The following is a 23,246-nucleotide window of genomic DNA, read 5'->3' as shown; positions in this document are numbered from 1 at the left end:
TTTTTTTGCATGATAACGGATCAGACTCTCTCTTGCATATCTTTTAGATTAAATAATAATAATCTACTTGATAACAAAACAAAAATTATTTTCTCTCCTACTATGGAAAAGGATTTACTATCTTCTTTCATTCATTAAAGGGATTTTTTATTGGGTCAAGATGTTAAAGAGGTTGAGATAAAATGATTTTAAGTAGGTTTTTTTTTGTTATATCTCCGAATTTTTGAACAACTGTTTGCTTACAAATAAATATAAGCTGAATTTCAAGAAAAAAAATTTTCGTCATGTTAATCTCTCAGATTTTTTATTTAACCGAAATAAAGGGAAAATATGATATCATAGCATTCACCATGAGGAAAACTAAGTTTCAGAAATATCAATGGGTGATTTGTGTGGATTTCAAAATGGTTGACTTTCTCTTTAATCAAATAGGAGAAAGCTCGAAATCTTCTGACTTCCTATGGAATATTAGAACTAAGGAATATCGATAGATTAGACAAGATATAATATGTCACTTGCCTTGATATTACAAAGAATATGGTACTTGCATTCATGAACAGAGGGACGGAAGAATCACGTTGCCTCTGTTATATATAAAACTTGGATTAATGAAACAATCCATGAAAACTCTCGATTTGGGTAACCTTACTTTACATACATAAAATAAAACCAGCTGGAGTGATCTTCCCAAAACTCTCTAATACAGATGTTATCCCAGAAAACGCCTTGAATGTCATTAGCGTACAATAGTTATGAAATATAAGCTTTGGCATGAATTTATCGTTTTTACTGAATCTATTGTGTCATCCTTGGCGAGTTATTTGGCGATAAATCCCAGGCATACGACTAATAGTATTCAAAAATCAAAACAGTATTTTAGCTGGGTTTTCTGCCAAATGATTGAAACAAAAATTTGACATAAAGCTACAACTGTAGTCATAAAATCCCATGCCAAATTTGATATATTTAAGTATTACGTTTTTGAATTGCCATGTTTATATATTTATGAAAGTACACACCGACAAACGGTCAGTCCCTTGTTGTATTTGGCTCAACATTTGATAGGTGCCTACACTATACATATTAAATAGGATTACCAATTTAACTCTCTTCGTTTTGTAATTATTATATTGTAGCAGCCGAATAGGCAGACTTCCTCTTAACAGATTTTGCTCAAAATTTGATAGAAATCTGCAGATTTGGTACAAAGTCTGTATATCAATTTCAATCGTCTAGCTCAAAGCGTTTTTTAGTTGTCTTTGTCACACACAGACGAACATTTTCCAAAAATGTGTTTTTCGAATTCAGGGAGATCTAAAACGTGGAGATTCATCAAAATCTCGAATTCGAATTTTTTAATGATTACTACGCTTTCTTTGTATTAAGTATACTAAAAAATAAAAAATGAATGTAGTAAATGCAGAAAAACTTACAGCTGGAAATTTTGACGATTCTTATATCAGACAGTTCATAGATGATTATCATTTTTCTGATTCCATGAACGAGACAGAGCGCAAAACGCGGAGTTCATTTTCCTTATTTTCAAAAACTTTTCGAGTAGCCACAAGGCTGAAAACTATGTTGAACTAGTTAACGTATGTTTTACAACTTCAAGGACCTTGACCATAATATGAGTATAATGGTTCATTAGTTTGAAGCCATTTAAACCGATTTCCAAGAATAATAATGAAGGACAAGGAGAACAATTTCACCAAGACAGTGAAGGGCCAATACCAGATTATATAGGATACTCATATGATGGTATATTAATATTGGAATCTGCGAAGAATGTATATAAAAAAATTAACTGAAGAAATTTGAATAAAAAAGAATTTTAAAATGAAATAAGATAATTTTCTTCTTCTTTTTTTTTTCTTTCTTTTTCTTTCTAATTTTAATTTAGCTATAATATATTTACAGAAACATTCCATTACTATTTCTACAGAATAATTTATTTTGTAAAATTTATTAGGAGAAGCGTTTATTAATTTAATGTCTATATCTAAGCATAATGTAATGTATCAGTGTAAAATGTTATATCATACATGCCAAAGATAATAGATAATAACTTAAACTCATATTTTTTTTCAACCCTTGAAATCCATGTAAAATCTGTTTTAAAAAATGTACACCGAAACATGTGTGAGCTGTGTTATGCTTAGTTCATAACTCATGTATTTGTTACCTGCCTATAACATTATTTGGTCTATTAACTGTCTCGTGACTGAAGTAGACTTTTGAATGTTTTGAATTTCCTGATTCGATTTTTTTTAAAATTAATCTCATGACACTAGATTCTTGCTCAAGATCCTAGGTCGAAATCCAGTCGAAGTCGGAGTTTATAAAGGACCTTAAAGTATTTAGGACGAAGAAATGAAATTCTTCAAAATCATTACGAGCAACCTAAATCTTCTTAAAATATTTTTTTTTTTGTTATACTCTCATTCTGAGAGTTTTTTTTAATGTTTGACAGTTTTTTTTTTTTTTTTTTTTTTTGTTCTCTAATAAACTCCTTGTGTGCCAACAAGTATACCACAAGGCTTACAGATGTAAGTCAGTACTCAATTGAGAGTAAAATAAATTTCAAATATAAGGTCGCAGGCACAAATGCAAAAAAAGAAGAAAGAAAAATAGGGGAAAACAAGTAGATACACAAACAAAAACAAAAATGAAGCAAAATTGCTCACATAGTAATAGAAACATACAGTAAATGCTATAAAACAATTGAAGAAGCATGATCAATTAAAATATTCAAAATACAAATACAAAAGTATATATGCAAATATAAGTAGGCAAACACACTGAAGTAAAGTTTAAATCATACGGGGAAAAATACTATTAACATATGTACAAAAGTTTGACAGGTTTTGAATAAATATATTTTCGACCTGTTTAAGCAAAATAATAACAATAATAATTATTTTAGAAGCTATCCAAATTAAGCGCACATATTGCTCAACTTTACAGATTTTAGACTCTGAAAACGAACTTCAGATTATATATCTGTTGATTGAAAAGAAACATAATTTCAAAGATTTACATCTCTGTTGATAATAAAAACTCTGACATAAATAAATAAAATGATATAATGACATAAATAAAAAAACTCTTTTATAAAATCAATTTTTAAATAATAATTCTTATTAAACTTTGATAAAATGCGATAATTATTTTTATCTATCGATAGATAGATAGATAGATAAAATTTATATATATATATATATATATATATATATATATATATAAGTAACCAATCTAAAGTAAGAAAAAGTTTGAAAACGAAACTAAAATGAAAACGAAACAAAACAGTTTCGAAATCGCAACTAAAATTTATAACCTATTTAAACTAAAACCAAAAAGGAACTTCATAGTATTTAGAGAGCGCAATTGCAGCTATTTCTAAAACACAGATGAATTGATACAAAAGTATTAGAATCAAGTTAAAAGGAAAAACAAAAATCAAATAAAAATTAAACCAAAAAAATTATTAAAAAATATTAAAAAAGAATCCGGTCTGAAGACTTTTTCAAGGGTCACCCTCAGGCAGGGATTCAAATAAAGGGATTTTTTTTTTGTGAGGACATACAGACATTAAGTCTAATAATGATTCCTCGTGACCCGAAAATCCCCCGAAATTATGCTCAAGAGATATACCATTTTAACAGAAAGGAAATACAAAATAACAAATTAGAAAAAAACCACAAAGTAAAAATACAATACCGGATTCTTTTTTAATATTTTTTAATAATTTTTTTGGTTTAATTTTTATTTGATTTTTGTTTTTCCTTTTAACTTGATTCTAATACTTTTGTATATATATATATATATATCCCTGTGTGTGTGTGTGTGTGTGTGTGTGTGTGTGTGTGTGTGTGTGTGTGTGTGTGTGTGTGTGTGTGTGTGTGTGTGTGTGTGTGTGTGTGTCTAATAACTTCTAATTACTAACTAGTTCAGCGAGGATATTGTTTAAATTTAGTTTCAATTAAAATGTTTAGCTATAACATTATGATTCTGCTATACTGTCGGACATTAAAATCTCCAAATATGCTCGGGCTCTATCAGAGCCAAAACTGTTCTGTTTTTGGCGTTAGACCCATAATTTTACAGAGCCGTTCAAAAACAAAAATGGCCGGTTCATCTATCTTTTGACGTTCGCTGTGTAATAACTTTACTTTGTTACTCGTTTTGTAAACGACACAGATATTAAACAGAATTCTTCTTCTTGAGCTTTCGACAGTGAAAGAAAATTATGCGATTAAATATTTGATGAAATACTGAAAACGATTTGAATTTCTAGTCAACAGTATAATATATATTTGGAAATCACGTTAAGAAAATATTTTTAACAAATTGCCAAAATTCAAAAAAGTTTGCCCAATTATTTGAATGATATCATTAAAATGATATTTTTTTTTAAATTCTGAAACGGTACATAACTTATTTTTGTGTGATAATATTTTTGGAAGTTATACAAAAAAAAACATTACAACCAAACCTAATTCTCAATTAATTAAAATTCTAAAAAAAATTTAAAATTTCTTCGAGGTGCACATTTTTATTCCCCAATATATACAATTTTGGGAATTCGGTAGACGTAGATCAAATGATATGGCCTCTAGAGCGCTAACCTATACGTGCACACGTAAGTATTCATCTTTAATATCAATTAAGATAGAAATTATAAATTTTTGCCTTTACTAAAATATTAAAACACTGATTCAAAAAAGATTTTAATCTCTAAAATTCAAATTTATAAAATTTATTTATTGTTAACACTGTCATCTAAAATTCCGAAGACGAAGAAGAACGCAATGCAAGCTTAAAAGTTGAATATTAAAATGGAATGATTGCTTAAAAATTACGCACTTCCGAAGCTTTATATTTTAAAAAGAAAATTTTATAGATTTTTTAATATATAAAATTTATAAAATATTCCTTTGGAAACAGTATCTTATGGATTAAAATTAATTTTGATTATTTTTTTAAAATGGCCCAAAAAATAAAAATATTCTAAGTGTCGGGAATTTTATTAAATATGGCATTATATTTTTATAACTAATATTTTCGACATCACTGTGTTAGAAACATTTTAGACAGAGAGTATGGTCAGTACTCTAAAGAACACTTCAACTTATTGTTAAAATTGTAATTCAATTGTAAAATACTAATTCATTTTCTCACAATTTTATAAAAATACAGTATATAAATATCTGATATGAAATAGTGACGCTCTTTCGGCTAGAGTCTTAATTTTTTCGAAATTTTTTTAATTAAATAATATTTGAAAAAAATATTTTTGCTGTTAATTGATTTAGCATTAAAATAGGTCAGTATTTATAAGTTTTATATTATGTTTAAAAAACGATATAATAGCTTTATAGCTTTGAACTTATTTTATGAATGCTTGTTCCCAAATAAATGATACTATATTATATAAATAACCTGTATGGCTTTATATGTAAAAGTAAACTGTTGATGTAGCTTCAGCGTCATATGAGCGAAGTTTGCTCTACACATTATCAAATATTAACAAACGCCGGCGATAAAGAAACTTAGAAAAAGCTGCAACATAAATTGCAAATGGTTTAACAGCGGATTATTGCAATGGATTATCTTAATTAACCTTTGCACCAAGGTCCATACAAAGTTTTTTCTTTTTATTTATTTATTTTCCTTTTACCAATTTAGCTTATCTAAAAGGTATAAAGCTGAAACGAAAGGGGATAATTTACTTTTTCTGCATAAAATCACAGATTAACTCTCTGAAAGACGGGCCAGACTCTAGATAAAAGGTAATCAGTCCAAGAATAGGAATAACAATTAATGAATGGTTTCATTTTATGAAGAAAGTGATACATATCACGAATGATTTAACATTGAGAAATATCTCTGTTAAAAAGAAAGATTTACCGTTTTAACCTTTCAATTCATGTCAATGAATTACTACTTTTATATAAAATTCCAAATAATCTTCAATATGCTTTTACAACATATATCGCCGTATGCAACGCATTTGAATAAGTTAGATTACTTTTGCATTGATGAAAATGGTTATCTTTGCAACGCATTAATAGTTCTTGCTTAGTTACTCATGAAATTTAAATATAATTTCTAAAATTCGGTACCAAAAACCTTCATAGAACTAAAAACTTCTTTCGCTGTCTAATTAGATGAAATTATCTAAAACTGTGCAATCATTTACATCAAGATAATGAATTATACTTTTATCTGTCTGAGATAAGCATTTGAACCTGAATTATATTATTTATATTTTATTAATGGGATCGATCCCACTCGATGAGGATGAGAAATTGACTTCTAAATAAATGGATTCTCGCTTCCGAGTATAATAACGTTGTGGGGTTGTGTAACTTCCACTCTGATGGTGGGATATACATCTTAAGTGAGGGGTGGATGAATCTGTCGAACTATAAAAAAGCCAGGGCGTTTCAATTATTCAGATTATCCATGCATTCAGGTAGGTGGGGTAACAAGCTCTTTTTGCGGTTAGCAATGGAAATAAATCGCGTATAGACACAATCACATGACAAAAGTAACTTCACATGTCATTTAACTTGCGTTGTCTTCCTCTATGATTCATGTCACATCCCTTTTCCTTCCTCAAAAAATGCAAAAGGATTTGCAGCTGGAGCAACGCGTTTAACATGCGTCTCATGAATATGGACTAGCTTAATTTAAATTCCCTCCTCTCTTTCGGATTAAGGTCCATACGGGCCCTCATATAGGCAAATTTCGCCCCTCTACTTTTTCTCATCACGCATTCCAAAGGCAGCTCTTTTTTAATTGATTTAACTTTTCTCAATTACAAGTAAAATTCAAATAGCAAATATATAATAAATCTGAAATTAAAAAAAAACTTTCATTGTGGACCTCTATCAAGAGAATGATTTCAGTATTTCCCGTATAGAAAAATTTAAATTTAGATCTAATTCTAAACAAAATGATAAAAAAAATTACAAAACCCTTTTAAACATAATCTTGATATTCTAATACGATGTCCACTTCGGCTAATAACCTGAAACTTTCAGTCACTTGAAAAAAAAATCTATCCGATTTACATCAATCTGTAAATGATTGAGAAAACATATTAAAATATCAAATTAATGCTTTTAAATTCAAATCGTACAGCAAAACTTATATTCTTTCAATAGAGAAATTTGTTAACCTACTCGATACCAAAGAGAAATCGAACTGAGTTATTCGTTGTTGTTGTTTTTAATAAAGTTACAGAATTCCTCAGAAAAAAAAAGGTATCAAGGTTGATATCGGAATTAATTTTAACTATATAAATGCGTGTTAAAGGTTATTAAATTGTTCATTTATAGCTCAAGATGTTTTTAGAGAAAAAAATGAAACCACAGTTCATTCTTTAGCACTTCATCACAGATCGCTGACAAATAACTGTCAGAGGCTTGTGAATTCCCGTAAGTCACAACACACAATTTTTTATAAATATTCTCTTAAAGTTTTTTTTCAGATAAGCAAATCTAAAATTTCAGAATATCATTTTAAAGAGTTTTTCAACATTCACATTTAGTAAAAAGCAAAGAAAGAACATTCTAAGCAAATCCATAAGCTGACTTACTTTATATTAAAAAACATTACCTTAAACTTTAATAAATAATATTTATAATCTGAATTGAAGTCCTAACTGAGTGTATCAATAAGTATATCTTACTACTCAGCTTTTTCTCTTGAATTTGGGAATCCAAATACTTTGTCAAATAATGAGTCTCAACTTTAATAAATGAGTATTTATAATCTGAACTGAAGTTCTAACTGAGTGTATCAATAATTATATCTTACTACTCAGCTTTTTCTCTTGAATTTGGGAATCCAAATACTTTGTCAAATAATGAGTCGCAACTTTAATAAATGAGTATTTAGAATCAGAATTGAAGTTCTAATTGAGTGTGTCAATAAGTATATCTTACTACTCAGCGTTTTCTCTTTGGGAATCCAAATACCTTGTCAAATAAGGAGTCGCAACTTTAAAAATTGAGTATTTATAATCTGAATTGAAGTTCTAACTGAGTGTATATTTTATTATTCGACATTTTCTCTTGAATTTGTAGATCCAAAAAACTGGTCATACTCTATAAACATATGTGGAATATTTTTAAGACATGCTATTTAATTCTAAATGAATTCAAATGTTCACGATCATATCAAGCAATGATCAGTGATTCTTATACATTTTTCATAACAGAAGCAGGTCTATTGCATCTGGTTTAATATTCCACAGATTCCTTGACACACATATCTCGATGCTGACTGAGTACAAGATCTCGTGCAGGATAGGGATTAAATAAATAGTTAAGTAATATTTCCACCCCTCAAAGCTGCCTATTATCCTTAAATGTCATCTCTTTAGCAAACCACCGCCATTCTGTTTCTTTTATGCGATTTTTTCGCTCACGTTAACAATGTTATTGCTATGTCTAATTGATAGGGCAGCAATTATGTGTCGCAAGAGACACGCGCTGATGACCACGGATTTAAGAGAAAACACGAAACTCCTCAAACAAATCTTTACGACATTCATGAGAAAAAAAACTGATGAATTCATTAAAAAAAAAGGGAACGTGGTCAAGTCTCCCAAGTGTTTGAAGCATTAAACCATTTCAGCCTACATAGGGCAATTGTAGTAAAACGGAATTCGAGGTCCACTGATCCTCCATTAGACTCACGAATGGGCAATTTTTTTTTCCCACATGCTTTCTTTACCTCGTTTATTTCTTCCCCTGGAAAAGTTTTTCACAAGAACCGGTTTTGGGATTTGGTGGGTGGAGTTAAATGAGGGGGAGGATGCTTTTTTTGTTTCTTGTTTTTATTGTTTTATTTTGGCTGCGGTTTTTACGAACCGTTGGGTATACGTTATTTAAAGTGATAACACCGGCGACATGGAGTAGTCATTCCATAACTGGCAAGGAAAGCGAGAAGGTTGGCATCCCAAAGCCCTCACCTTAAAGGATTATTTCAAGTGAACAGAGAGATATACTTAAGAAAGCCGGCTATGTATCTAAACAGGTTACTATGGGTAAGTGTTTGGAAAGTTTAAAATATTACTCATATCTTCTATTATAAAATTTTAAACGCTCATAATACAGCTTCATGGTATTATTTTTTTTAACTTAACGTTAATAACTTTGACATTTGATTGACCATACAGCAGATGGCTATTTGGAATTTTGACTTTATAAACATAAATGTTTTCTTTTCTAAAGCTTTAATGTTGATATTTAGCTTATGTTCACCTGCTTTCTGACCGAATTTACAAGATGACAGTTAAGAAAGAAAATAGAGGAAAACGATAGTGCAGTAACTCGGAATTTTTATATCTCAATAGATAATTTTTTTATAGCCAACAAAAATATTCTTTCCTTCATTTTCAAGTATATATCCAAGATATGGTGTGTTTTATAATTAATTTTATCAAATTTCGAAAGAAATCGCAAATGCTTTCTGAACTTCTCTTAGATCTGTTGGGTTCATAATTTGTTATGGATCAACAATTTTGTCGTCCACAAGACACATTACATTTTGCTAATTCCATTTTAGAGTTATCTTTTTCGCATACATACGAAAAGATAGACAGACAAACAATCAGTGAGGCAATAGATTTTAATTAATCTCTGATACAGATTTAAAATTTTGCTGATAAAAACAATGCGTCAAATTTAGCAATTAGCTTCCTGTATTTTTAAAATTCATGTTCACAAATCAATCAAATTCCAAAAAAAAAAGAGTTTTCAGGACTCAGAAAAGTGTGAACATTTATCAAAACTCGAATCCAAAATTTTTAAAGATTGTCATTCTTTTTAAATGTATATTTCATAATCTAATGAGTAAAAATCTTCTACATATTCATAAACAGCGTGTACAAGTACACGCTAATTTTTCTTTCAAATTTTAATATGAATATTAATATAATTAAATGCCATTTTCTGGGTAAAAATCGTAGTCTAATTAAATTGCGAGACAATAAGGAAACCAACTGTCAAAAAGTAAATTTCATAGTAAGAAACCCAAAAAATTTTTAATAAAAAATCGGACTCGGTGATAGCATTGAATCATTGGCATGTGTTGTAACTTTTAATCTGTGAGTATCCAATTTATTTGATTCCTAATGAGGTAGTTGCAACATTTTACCTCGCGGTTTTTATTATTTTCGTCTCTCTTTGTTGAAATTCTGAAACCAATAGCATATAATGTACAAAAAATTAAAAATTCATAATGATCCACTTTTTATGCACTCAGTCAGGGAATTGAGATTCCTGAAATCTTATTTATTTATAATTGTTCTTTTCCATTTTAATATATTAGCATTATTTTACATTTTTTCGACAAATATAGTAATAACACTAAAACGATTTATATATTAATAATTAAAAATTAATTTTTTAAAGATGCTTAAATTTATTAATTAAGCCCAGAAATGAATAGGCGAATTTCAAGTTTGTTTAACAATAAAAGCTTAAAATGTTATAATTACGATTATTAAAAATATTTTGCGTTTCATTTTTTTATTAAATTTTGAAATTTTTTGAATTTAATCAAACAGGGAAACTGTATTAGTTTCTCTTTATTATTTTCCTAATAATGAGGTTTCCTTATAATAAATTCTCAAATTTGTTTGTTCTGGTAGAATTAGATCTGGTTCTCGCGCCACCAAACATATTAATGAGAAAAATATTTAGTTAGTAGAATTTATTGCTTATTGCAAATGATATTTCAAAATATTTTAGAATAATAAAGTAAAAAATGTTATTAATAAGAGTTCGGTATTAATTTTCATTGTATGACAGCATCATGTGTTTTGAGTGTATTAATATTTTCCCCATTAATTGAGAATTAATTTACGTCTGTATATTAATCTATTCTGGTATTTAAATTGTTGGCTTACTTCCTTTTTAAAAATAATTTTATAAACAAAAATTAATTAATTAAACTGCTATCTAAATATTTTTCTCGAAAATAAGATAGAAGCAAAGGAAACTATCACAATTAAATAATATAGTTAATCATAAAATGATTTAATAATTGAAGCACTTAGTGCAAAGTAAAATTTTAAAATTATAATAACGTCATATACTCTTTTGAAATATGTTATTTACTCAAATTTCTTATAAGAGTATTTGAATGAAGAAAAATGCAATCAATTTTTCTTAAACTTCTAAACTTTAAAAAGTAATCGAGGAAATTTTTGATTTTAAAAAAGTCAAAGTTATATAATTTTGAATGGAGAACTCAAGAGCAGGAAGCATTTAAAAATTTTCTAATATCTTTAATATAGCAAAAAATAAGTCATGATAATGATAATTTGGTAAAAAATGAAAATAATACTTTATAAGAACCGAATATTTTCATAGTGATGATTTAGATTGGAAGAATATTAGTTCTTATACTCTGATGAAAGATGATTCGACTCCAAAAAAAATGTTTTGCACAAAAAAAATAATAATATTTTTTTAATAAAAAGTATATTTGCACTTAACAATAGGTAATTTTATCACCCAAATAAATACGAAATTAATAAATAAAAAGCCACTGAATTTGAATTATTGAAAATAATGTTGAAAAAAAACATATTTCCATGAAATTCTTGTTTCTCGTACATGTATAGAAATGAAAAACTATATTTTTTCTATGCATAAATTTATGTATAAATTCGTTTTTCTAATTGTTTTTTTTTGTCCTCCATTTCCATTTGAAAATGTTTTATTCATGGAATGTTTAAGCAATTACTAAGACAAACTTGCGAAGATTATTTATACAACCTATATAAAATTCAAATTCAATCAAAGTATGCATCAAAATTTGAAAAAAAAAAATTCTTAACATTTTTGTCTTGATTCTGTCAAGAGCCAAAAAAATTATATATGAAATAGACATAATATATTTGAAAGAAAAATAGAAAATACTCTTAAGGCACAGTTTTTAGTTCTGCATAATTTTGAAATGTTGACAATAATGATGGAAATATCATTGCCAAAGACATATTTAAATGCATTTATTATATTCTCTAATCTACTTGATGCCTTTTATAGTCATATACAATGCGGTAATTTGGGGAAACTTATTTCTGCCTTAAGACATCATGAGACATTAAAAATTCTTAGAAATAATTTGATCTGTTAAAGCATCTTCATAAATTTTGAAAAAAACTATATTAAACTGACCAAACCATGACATCCCCTTCAAAATTCTACACCACACAACACCAAATACAGAATACGCTCCACCGACGCCATATTTAACGTCCATCAGAAAAATATACACCGCATATTATTGTTGGCATTAACACTGAATAATTATAATTTGAATGCAATGCTCCTTTAAAAATATTAATTTTAAATATATTTAAAAAATATTTAAAATTATACATTTCATGTTCTAAAATATTTTTAAATATATTTAAAAAATATTTAAAATTATACATTTCATGTTCTAAAATATTTTTAAATATATTTAAAAAATATTTAAAATTATACATTTCATGTTCTAAAATATTTTTAAATATATTTAAAAAATATTTAAAATTATACATTTCATGTTCTAAAATATTTTTAAATATATTTAAAAAATATTTAAAATTATACATTTCATGTTCTAAAATATTTTTAAATATATTTAAAAAATATTTAAAATTATACATTTCATGTTCTAAAATCTTGAGTTTTATTGCTTGATTGATAATATGTATTATTTTATATGGCTTATTTAGAAAGGTATTTCAAATACTGGGTTTACTGATAGCGATTACTATATATATATATATATATATATGTCGAATAAATTCGAAATAGGAAATATAAGGCAATACCTGAAATTTTTCTTTATGGTGACAATCACGTGTACAAAGAAATCAAGTACTGCAGATAAAAATTTAAAAGCGTGACGGGAAATTCTAAATACCTAATTCTTTCTCATTTGTGTTCTAGTTCATAGTAACTACACCTGGATAATTAAGAGGCAATTTCTGTCTGCCTCCATAAATGGACGCCTTCTGCAAATTGAATTTTGTATTATTTGCATTTCATTGTTGTGTTCTAAATTACAAATGTCATTTTCTGACTTCCGTGTATGAATCTGCATGTATACAATGCAGATGTGTACGAAAAAAAAAATTTTTTAATGGAAAAAAATTTCTGAATTCTAAATAAATATTTTACTAATACGCCTAAAGTAAGTTTTTTCACTACATTCCTATGGCACGATTTCCGTTTAGTTTAGCCGTAGAATGAAAAGATTCCCATGTTCATTTTCAACCACTTTCCGTAAACCGACTAAATTCTACGTTCAAAACAGATATACAAATTTGGTATCAAGATTACATACTGAATTTCATGTATCCAACCTCTTGTGCTTTCTGTCATCGTGTTTAAGATATATATATACAAACAAATACAGATACAGCTTACACTTTCTGGATTTAATTTGAAATTAGACGCAAAACTATATATATATATATATATATATATATATATATATATATATATATATATATATATATATATATATATATATATATATATATATATATATATATATATATATGTATGTATGTATGTATACTTGTTGTTGCTTGGAATTAAAATACTTTTAGTATAATATTTTAATTGAAAGAGAATTTTGTAAAAAATTTTATAATACACACAATTTTTCTATTACACCGTTTCACTTGACTGACTGCCTTGGTCATTTGAAGATGAAGAATATATTAGCCCTCTTATTATGTTCTTTTAGGCATCTTTAAATAACTATTTTAAACCATAAAAAATTATTAAAAGAAATAAAATAGAATTTTGAAAAAATAGAAGTAAAGTACTATTACCTTAATTTAAAATTTCTGTGTTAAATTTGAAAATAGGGAATAATAATTGAAAAAAAATTTCTCATAAGGGAATTCTGGTGTCAATGAAAAGGTACAGATTTGAATTTTAAGATAGTGTAAAATATTTATTATTAATAATATTTATTTATTTATTTCCGTAGCTTCTGCAGAAAAATAGAATTGTTTGATTAATTTCTAATTAATTGAATATTTTATTAAATTTTACACTTTGAAAGATATTTTTTTCTTGTCTCCAGGAATACATGTACTAAATAGCATTGAAACTGGATCAAAAGTTTAAGAAGTGAAGTGGAGCATATATGCATACACACACAGCACAATGCCTTTTTTAAATATATGAAATTATAATTCTTTTTCTAACTTATGATTTAGATTAATATTTTTATTTGAGATTTGAGATGTTCTAGGAAATGTCAATTTTGAAAAGTTAGGTGCGAAACTGAGAGTTCCAAAGATGAAAATAAAATTAAACAATGAGCTTCAAAGTAGAATCAGGACTTCATGAAACTGCGAGACCTGGAACACGCTTCACATATAATAAATAAAAATTCGAAAATTCATCACTTTTAAAAATTTTCATTCCTATACGAAGTTCTATAGCATTTGCAGACTGATAATTTAACAACAACAAGTATATATAAAGGACAGTAACACTTTTTTCCAAAATTGAATACATAATTATTTTCTTTACTTTCTCGTTAGTGCAAAAATTATCGTAAGTTATGATTTAAAAATACACTTAAACTAATAGAATTCTTAAAGAATTTTAAATGTTTATGCATTTCTAATAATATTTTATCTCGGAAAACATATACTGCGGAAACAATCATTAGCAATTATTCTGATATATGTTTCAAGACGTATTAGAAGTAAATTAACTGAAGGAAAACTCGGAAGCAATTTGTTTATTTTCAAAAAAGGTTAAATACTCCTGTGACCTGTTTTCCAAAATTAAACTGCGCTTTTTAAACGACTGGAAAACACTGCCCAGAATACATCTCAATTACATCCTTCAGACAATGCGAATCTATTCCTAACAGGCAAATAGGCATAAAACCCGTCAGCCTATTTTTTTCACCGGATGGTCTAAACGTGAATTCCAGACACGAATAAAGAAAGTCTGATCTACTTTTTCTCCCATCTTCTAGAAGCATCTGCGTGCTTACGACCGAAAAAAAGCAGGAAATAAGAGCTGCAAATTACATTCGTAATATGCTGGTGGAGCGATTTTCCGTCATAGACTCCGTGATCTTATTAGATGCGGTAGTAAAAGTTTATTATCCATTTTGTGAAAAAATAACGAGTATTTTAATCCATGACTTTCACTTTTTTTTCTTTATTTCCTTAAAATGGCCTAGTTTATCCCCTTTTACAATTTTTATTTCATCATTTGTATTTTTATTTAATATTTTCTCATATTTACGTACGGTATTTGTTTTAAATATTGAAAATTAACAAGAATGCATATCGCCAAATGAAATCGACAGAAAATGTCATAAATTGATATTATTAAGATAATTCCCACACGCTTCACTGAAAGTTTTCATGAAGGCTTTTGTCCAAGGACATTTATAAGTGAGTATTAGTTCGCATAAAATAAATCATTCTTAAAGGAACTGCATATTTGCAGAATCATTTGATGATTTAGATTGGAGATTAGGTCTGCCGATCAATTTTGAACGGGCGTGAATATTTTTAACTGGTCTTTCAAACTCAATGATTCTAAACTTTCCCAAAACGTTTCGTATACTCTCTAAAAGAGTTATTGCCTTCGTATATAGAATCGTAGAACTTGCGTAAGGTCACGAATGCATTACACGGTATAGGCAAACAATAATTATGAAATACTTATCTTCGGCGAGAACATTTTTATAGAATCTGTCATATGAATATTGGCAGTTAATCCCCTGCATGCAATTACTAATAAAATAAAATATAAACAAAGTGACATACTAAACATTTCAGACTGCACCATTGAATGCTTTTACAGTTTCTATTAATTCAACGCTTTGTTGACTAATGAAGCTACAAAATATTATTAAAAATGCCCTAGAGAGCGCTCACCATAAACTATTCACACAAAAGAAAGAAGATGGAAAAAAATCGTGAAATAGGCTTCATAGTTTAACCAAATGCGAAAATTTGCTTAATCATTTCTAAATGGATAATGACTATAACTGAACAGTGGAAATTGTCGACTCTATATCTTCCGAAACTATTATCTCACAAAAAAAAATGGTTTTTACTTTATATAGAAACTCAAGAAAATACTTTTGTAAGGATATCAGTTATATCTATAAAATGTTTTACTTTTAATAAACTTTTTAAAGTAAAACAATACATAGATATAATTGATATTATTACAAAAGTTATAATGAAACTCACCCATCAAACATTCAATCACTGGCTTTTGCCAGTCTTAAAATTAAAATGCAAGAGTGCTTTCATTGAACATCATGTCCAAAGTGGGGTTTTCACTTCCGTTTTTATTTCATAGTATATATATATTTCAATATGCACCTATTATAATTTGTTTTGACAATGAATTAATTTTTTTTTCGGTTTTATCAAAGACAAGGTGAATTTTTTGAAGTATGCATTCCACATTAATATTTAGCAGCCTAAAAGTCAATGAGATCGCCAAAGATATCCAGTATGCTGAAATAAACATATGTGTTATTTATTAGTTCATATTGGAACTGACTCATCATTAACTAACTAACACCATCGTAAGCCTGAATAAATATGAGTTAAGAAGAAAATGTGATAAAAAAATCATTTAGAATTGATTTTAGTTTTAAAAAACCATAAGTAATCAAGCATCTCTTAAAGATCGTCCATCAGTGGAGGTCTATTAATTTCTTGACCGGTAATCGACAAAATAATAAAAAAACGTATTTGAAAATGTTAGAACTGATGGTTGCTATATGTGCTTGAAGTGCATTACACATTTAAGAATGGCTTTTATGGTACGGCAACTCGATTGTCTACAGCAGTTAATCAATACGCTTTCAGCTGTACTCCACAATGGTCATCGAGGCAATTGCAAAATGTGTAAGTTGCGATTAGCCTTGAGTACTATACGCTATATACAAGAAGAATTGCTAAAAATAACCGCATGTGCACCTCTTGCAATAAATTGGTATCAATATCACACTCTCTTTCTTTATAGTAATTCCCTTTTATACAAATTCTATTCCACATCTAATTAACTTTCTACATTCTTTTGCCTCATTTCTATAAAAATACAGTCAATTTTCTAATCAGCTACATCTTACATTATATAGTCTGTTAACCAAACTATAAAATTTCTTTTTACTTCTGTTTAATGCTTTTTAAAATGTTGTTCGTATTCATTTCCAGCACTAATCAGAATGTGCGAAAGTCAATGTTAGAAAGAAGCGATTTTCCATTTTTATACTCACTTGCAAATTATCCATAAGCTTTGCATTCAAGTAATTGCTTGGAAGACCCAGATATTTCTTAGTCCTTTAATTTCAATGCAAGCTATCACTAAAAATTCCTTGCTTTGATTTTTTTTTTCTGCAGAGCTCTATGATTACTGATATTGCATATGTGTTTGAAAGAATATTATATTTGTGTTTCCAATTCCCAAATATCCCAAGTAAAATAGTAATAATTAGTATTCATTTACAGAAACAGTTTGAAAATTAATCAGATTATTTTAATTAATGAAATATTGCAATATTAATCTCATTTTTTTTTATTTCAGGCATTGCTTATAGCTATTCTAGCAATACAAACGCTAGCTAAAAAAGAAGAACCAGTAGAACTGGAAGAAGAGGAATACGAAGACGAAATTGAGGAGCCAGAAGGGAAAGAAGCACTTCAGGCTGATGCATCTGTCTATGGTCCTCTGGTTGGAGGAGGAATCGGATATGCTCATGGAGGAGCAGAGGGTTACTCAGGCAAGGGAGGCGAAGGAGGCGGTGGAGGTTTTTCCAAATATGGAGGCTCAGTCTCCCACCATGATCACGAACATGATGGTGGCTTTAAAGGATACTCTGGATACGATGGCCATGGTGGTGAAGTCGGTGAGAAAAAGCATGGAGTTCATGAAGAACATGCTGACATTGTTGATCATGGTGGCCATAAGAAATTTGTTGAAGATCACGGAGTGCATGGGGAAGGAATTAAGAAAGGAGGACATTCTTTCGGCAAGGAACATAATGAAGGGGGTCATAAGGGACATGCCGTTTCTGGAGAATTTTTCGATAAATATGGAAAGGATCAGAAAGGAGTCGTCAATGGTGGATCCTATCAAGATGGTGTAGTTGCTTCTGAAAAACAAGGAGGTAAGAAAATTTTTAACTTTATATTATTTGAAAAAATGACTGAAATGAAATTATTAGCTAAAATTTAAAATTTACTAATGCTTACAAATATTTGGTTTTTAAAAAGATTTTTAATTTAAAACAAATCTCAAGCATTCATGAGTTTAACGTTTATGAGAAGTAATAAAAAAGAGTTAGTGGAATGTTTACATTGAATAATGTATTATAAGTTCTGAATTTAGATTTAAATTTATATTAAAATCTTGTTTAAAATGCTTGTGCAAGTTGAGGCAACATACACAGGCACCATCTAACTCTTTATAACCATAAAAGCATGTAATATGAAAAAATTTTATGAATATAACTAATAATTCAGATACAGAAAAATTTAAGATCAAAATTTACTTATTTCTAATATTAAATACTTGGTGTTGCTGTTCCTTTACCACATAATACTGCCTCGTCTAATTAGAGATTTTAATCAAGCAAAAGAAGTCATCTTTTTCCATAAATGAGACTTTCAGTTTAATAGAATTTCATATTGTTTAAAACTTAAATGAAGTCTAAATTCAATAAAACAATTTCTTTCAGGTCATGGACAAAAGGGAAACAAAGTTGGAGGTGAAATTTTCAAGGATAAGGGTCACAAAAGCAGAGGGTTCAAAAACGTTTATCACAAAGAGGAACATGGAGAACATAAAACCTTCCATGATGATTTCCATGATAGTGACTACAAGAAGAAATACCAGGATCATCATGATTTCTACGATCATCATGGAGCTAAATTCCAGAAAGGCTTCGGGGGCAAGAATTATCATGATGAGAAGAAACATGGCGATGACTATCACAAATTTGGTAAATCTGGAAATGAGAAATATGAAGATGGTCATCACAAGAAGGGAGGAGCCCATCACAGTGCCATCGATGCACAAAAACACAATGGAGGTGCTCACCAAGTTGCACATCACGAAGCAGGACACCATAACAAAGGACATCTGTCCAAACACTCTGATGGCTACGGCGGCAACTTTGGAGGAGGAGGATATCACAAACAAGTGTACGCACATGATGACAAGCATCTCAAGGATCACGATGCCACTCATGGAGCTGCCTATGGAGGTCATCATGGTGGACATGGTGGAGAATATGGTGGATATAGAGGAGGTGGTGGACATGGATACCATGTTAAGCAACCCATTTACTATGGTCATTATTAGATCATCAAAAACAGATATAAGAGCTGACAACTGCAGCATAAATTTTTGCGGGTATAGCTTTTTGTAATTTATAGACTCATTTAATTGGGTATCGGTTGTCAACACTGGTCAGTTGCTACATTGCTTATACTTTATGTTTGTTTTACTTTTTGTTATCGTGATGTTTCAGCATTTTTTTTATACATTTTCTCCAAGTATTTTTTTTCACAAATTGATATTCAATTTTTATCATCTAATATAAGACAATCTAAGATATCTGAATTTGGCTTATTTCCAGTCTTAATTTCTATAATATTATTCTACTAAATTTTTACGTACAATGTATTATTTTTGTTCGAAAAATATCGGCAAAATTAAATATTTCAAAATTATGAGGACCTCTAAGTTAACTGTATGTTAGCATAAGCTAGTTTGTTCTGTACTGAAAATATTTAAATTTATTAGATAAAACGAAATATATGAAGGCATTACAGATTTGTATGCTTTTGTAACATAAAATACTCTTCTGACACTATATCAAATGTTGTGTATTTTAACAAATTCTCTTACGTGTTTTTTTTTTGTATTAATATATCCTCGTAGCATGTATTATTTTTAATGAAAATGTTTATTCATGTTGTTTCTCTTGTGAACTTTTGTTTTTAAGGGCATTTTGTAAATATATGTCAAATTTAAAGTAGTTTGAAACTTCCACCATTCTTGATGTATTGCTGGAAACAAAAAGTACAATATTTTGTTTTCTAGTATTATTTATATATATATATTGTCTAAAATGTTTGTGATCCTTTTTTTTTTTTTTTCATTTTGAAAGCACTGCGAAGCACTGCGCATTTTTTCAAATCTTTTGTACATCGATCGCTATATTTAAACACAATAAATGTATTTTCTGAGCATTTGATTTTTAACTTTGTTTTGATATTTATTTAATATAGCATAAACGACTATACATCATGTACCATTCTTATTTTAACCTCTTCCATGCAATTTAGTTCGATGAAAAACTGGGTTACGAAACCAACCGAAATACAGATACATGTGTTTCATGATATGTTTTACAGACGTTAAAACTCAATTTAATTCATTTTTATATTTTTTGCATACAATACACTAAAACAAACAATACATATATCTATACTTATAATAAAGCTCAATGTGTGTGTGTGTGTGTTGGCGCTCTACAGGCCAGACCGTTTGACATACAGCTACCAAATTTGGTACATGTATACCTTGGCGGTTGGGAATGTGCACCTGGGGTTTCTTTTTTCGAATTTTTAATTAGAATTTTAATTATTAATTAAAAACTAACTTTCCCGCCAAAAAAATCTTCCATTTTCCCCACCGCCAGCTTTTTCGCCAAAAAAATCTTCCATTATCCCCAGCGCCAAACGAGAAAGGCTTCAGTTTTTTTTTCTCCCAGCAGTAATGAGGCTAGGGTTAAGATTTTTCGGCTGATTATTTCAATCGGTTCTGTTTATTTTCTTAATGTTTGATGCATTTAAAATTAAACATTGTTAATGAATCAATCTTTCAGATTCATTCTGAAGTACTTTTGAATTAAAATAAAACAGAATAAAGGAAATTAAAAATTTCTAATCCGCATAGCGTTACCCCAACTGGCGTAGAAAAAATCACGTATTTGCGTTACGTAACCGGCGAAGAAAATTTACGCATGCGCATTCTGTTCTGATTGTTGCCATGACAACGTTATCAATGATGATTTAAATTATTTTTGGGTTAGTTACATCGTTTTTTAAGTAGTTTTTTTTTAACCTGTTTTCGACCGATTATTTTAAACGATTGATTTTATTTTCTTAGTGTTTGATGCATTTAAAATTAAACATTGTTAATTAATAGATCTGTTCATGATGAATCTGAGAAAATTTTGTTGACAAATTCTTGAGATATTATATAAATTAAGAAAGATATTCTTTAGTGGCCATAAAGTTTAAACGCTCAGTGACTCTATTATCAGTAATCATATTATTAAAAAAATGCTTTGTTTCAGTAAAAAATATTATTATATTAATTGCAGATTAATCATTTTCACTTTAATTTAAAGCATAAATTCTACGAGAGGTAACAGAAAATGAGAGAGATACATATCACGTTATGACTGAAGGCCTTTATAATATTATGAGTGAATTATATGACTATCAAAATTTGAAGTTTTTAAATGTTTTGATGAAGAAGCTATTAAAGTAGGAATTGCATAAAATATTTAATTATGAAAATTTTAACGAACATTAAGATTGGCGAACCGGCTGGTCGCCAAAGGCGGCTAGTCTGTAATATTATAGAAATTTTTTTAAACTGATGTGACGTCTGGTAAATATTTAAATGTTGAAAACTACGATTTGAATAAAATAAATCATTAAAATAAAAGAAACCATTTTATTCATGGTGTCTTATATCTCTAAAATATGTAATGGTACGACCGGAGTTTAACCCCTGCTTTTAAAAATCGCCAACAACGGCCTCGCGAAATGTTCAAAAGCAAAGGAGCAGATGTTTAATCATAGTGCATAATAAAGATTGCCAGCTTTGGCGCGTTATCGCAACTTGGTGAAGAAGGGGGTTAAACTCCGGTTCAAGCTATTTAATTATTAAAATTTAAACGAACATTAAGATTGGCGAACCGGCTGGTCGCCAAAGGCGGCTAGTAAATAATAAAGTGACAGTCATCAGAGAGATATCAAGAGGGCCTGGAAGTTACCACTCGATGAAAAAATCAGAAGGAAGGAACGTGGAACGTTGAAATGCGACTAGTAAAATGAAATAGCCTATGGTAAAAATTAATTTATTACAAAAATTTCTAACTGATGATTGATCTTTATATTGTTTTACTGAGTCATTTGGAATACAATTACTAATGCAATTATATGGACGAATATCTTGTATATGTTAAAAAAATTATAAAGAACTACCCAAAACTGAACGTTATATTTTCTTTCTCTGAGTCAGACTCATGTTACTGCCATTTGGTTCATTCATCACTCCACGGGTGTGAGTCGTAATGTTCACGTCAAGCCCGCATTAGTTTTAATGGTTGTGATTTATGATATTCTTTTGATCCAAAATGACGTGTCAAAGTTCGGCAAGAAGTTAATTAATACAAATATATCTACTCTGATGACATTAAATTACAATAACGTAAAATTTTTTCAGTAAACTACATGAATTCATAGAAAGTTCATGTTCCAAAAAAATATGTTACACAAGCAATTAATGATTACCACAAACGTCACGTAAAAATTACGAGTGATTTGAAATTTGAAAACAAACAAAAACAATCAGTCTCTGAACATGGATAAAATATTATTAACAATCAGCTAGAAAACAGAAAAATTTGTCTTTATTTTTATAAATAAATAAATATTTTATTTATATCAAACCCTATCATTAAATACTCTAATTAAAAATGCAATTCGTTGAAAAATACTTGACAATCCTCTTAAAGATAGTTTATTAAAATCAAAATGCGTGTTTACTTTCTCGGGTAAAGAGAATATTGAAATCGACAATAAATTCGAGCAAGATTTTGAGGAAACTCCACTTTTCAGATCTTCCTGAGAAGAGTTCGAAAAACATATTTTTGGGCATTATGTATTTATGAAGACGATAAACTTAAAACGCATTGAACTAAGCGGATGGAATTAAGTATATAGACTTAAGACCAAATTTATTCATTTCTGTCAAAGTTTCAAAGAAATCCATTCAGTGGAAATCTGTCTGTCTAGCTGTTCGAGAACAAATCCCCTCGATAATTACAAATCGGCAAAAGCTAAATACATAAAATTTGGTATTCTGATCAGGATTAGGTGTGTGCCGAAAGTGGCGTTACACCGGTCAAAAGCT

At 28.7% G+C, this 23,246-nt stretch overlaps 1 protein-coding gene across 1 annotated transcript; it reads left to right on the top strand.

The window, feature by feature from the left end:
* Positions 1 to 8,924: 8,924 nt before the first annotated feature.
* LOC129961623 (uncharacterized) lies at positions 8,925 to 19,952 on the top strand. Its single transcript, XM_056075135.1, has 3 exons — positions 8,925 to 9,061; positions 17,613 to 18,195; positions 18,766 to 19,952. Exons 1-3 carry the CDS (start codon positions 9,038 to 9,040, stop codon positions 19,389 to 19,391), a joined length of 1,233 nt encoding a protein of 410 aa, XP_055931110.1. The 5' UTR covers positions 8,925 to 9,037; the 3' UTR covers positions 19,392 to 19,952.
* The last annotated feature ends 3,294 nt before the right edge of the window (positions 19,953 to 23,246 follow it).

The sequence above is a fragment of the Argiope bruennichi genome, chromosome 2, assembly GCF_947563725.1.
Source record: "Argiope bruennichi chromosome 2, qqArgBrue1.1, whole genome shotgun sequence".
In the NCBI taxonomy this organism is placed as follows: domain Eukaryota; kingdom Metazoa; phylum Arthropoda; class Arachnida; order Araneae; family Araneidae; genus Argiope; species Argiope bruennichi.
The sequence above is the reverse complement of the archived record's forward strand: the minus strand, read 5'-3'. Positions and strand labels throughout refer to the sequence as shown.

What these genes read in the sequence shown, in the direction of transcription:
- LOC129961623 (XM_056075135.1), top strand. Translation starts at nt 9,038, where the DNA reads ATGTATCTAAACAGGTTACTATGG. An exon ending in ATCTAAACAGGTTACTATGG is followed by an intron (nt 9,062 to 17,612) that starts GTAAGTGTTTGG and finishes TTTTTATTTCAG; the next exon opens with GCATTGCTTATAGCTATTCT. An exon ending in TGCTTCTGAAAAACAAGGAG is followed by an intron (nt 18,196 to 18,765) that starts GTAAGAAAATTT and finishes AATTTCTTTCAG; the next exon opens with GTCATGGACAAAAGGGAAAC.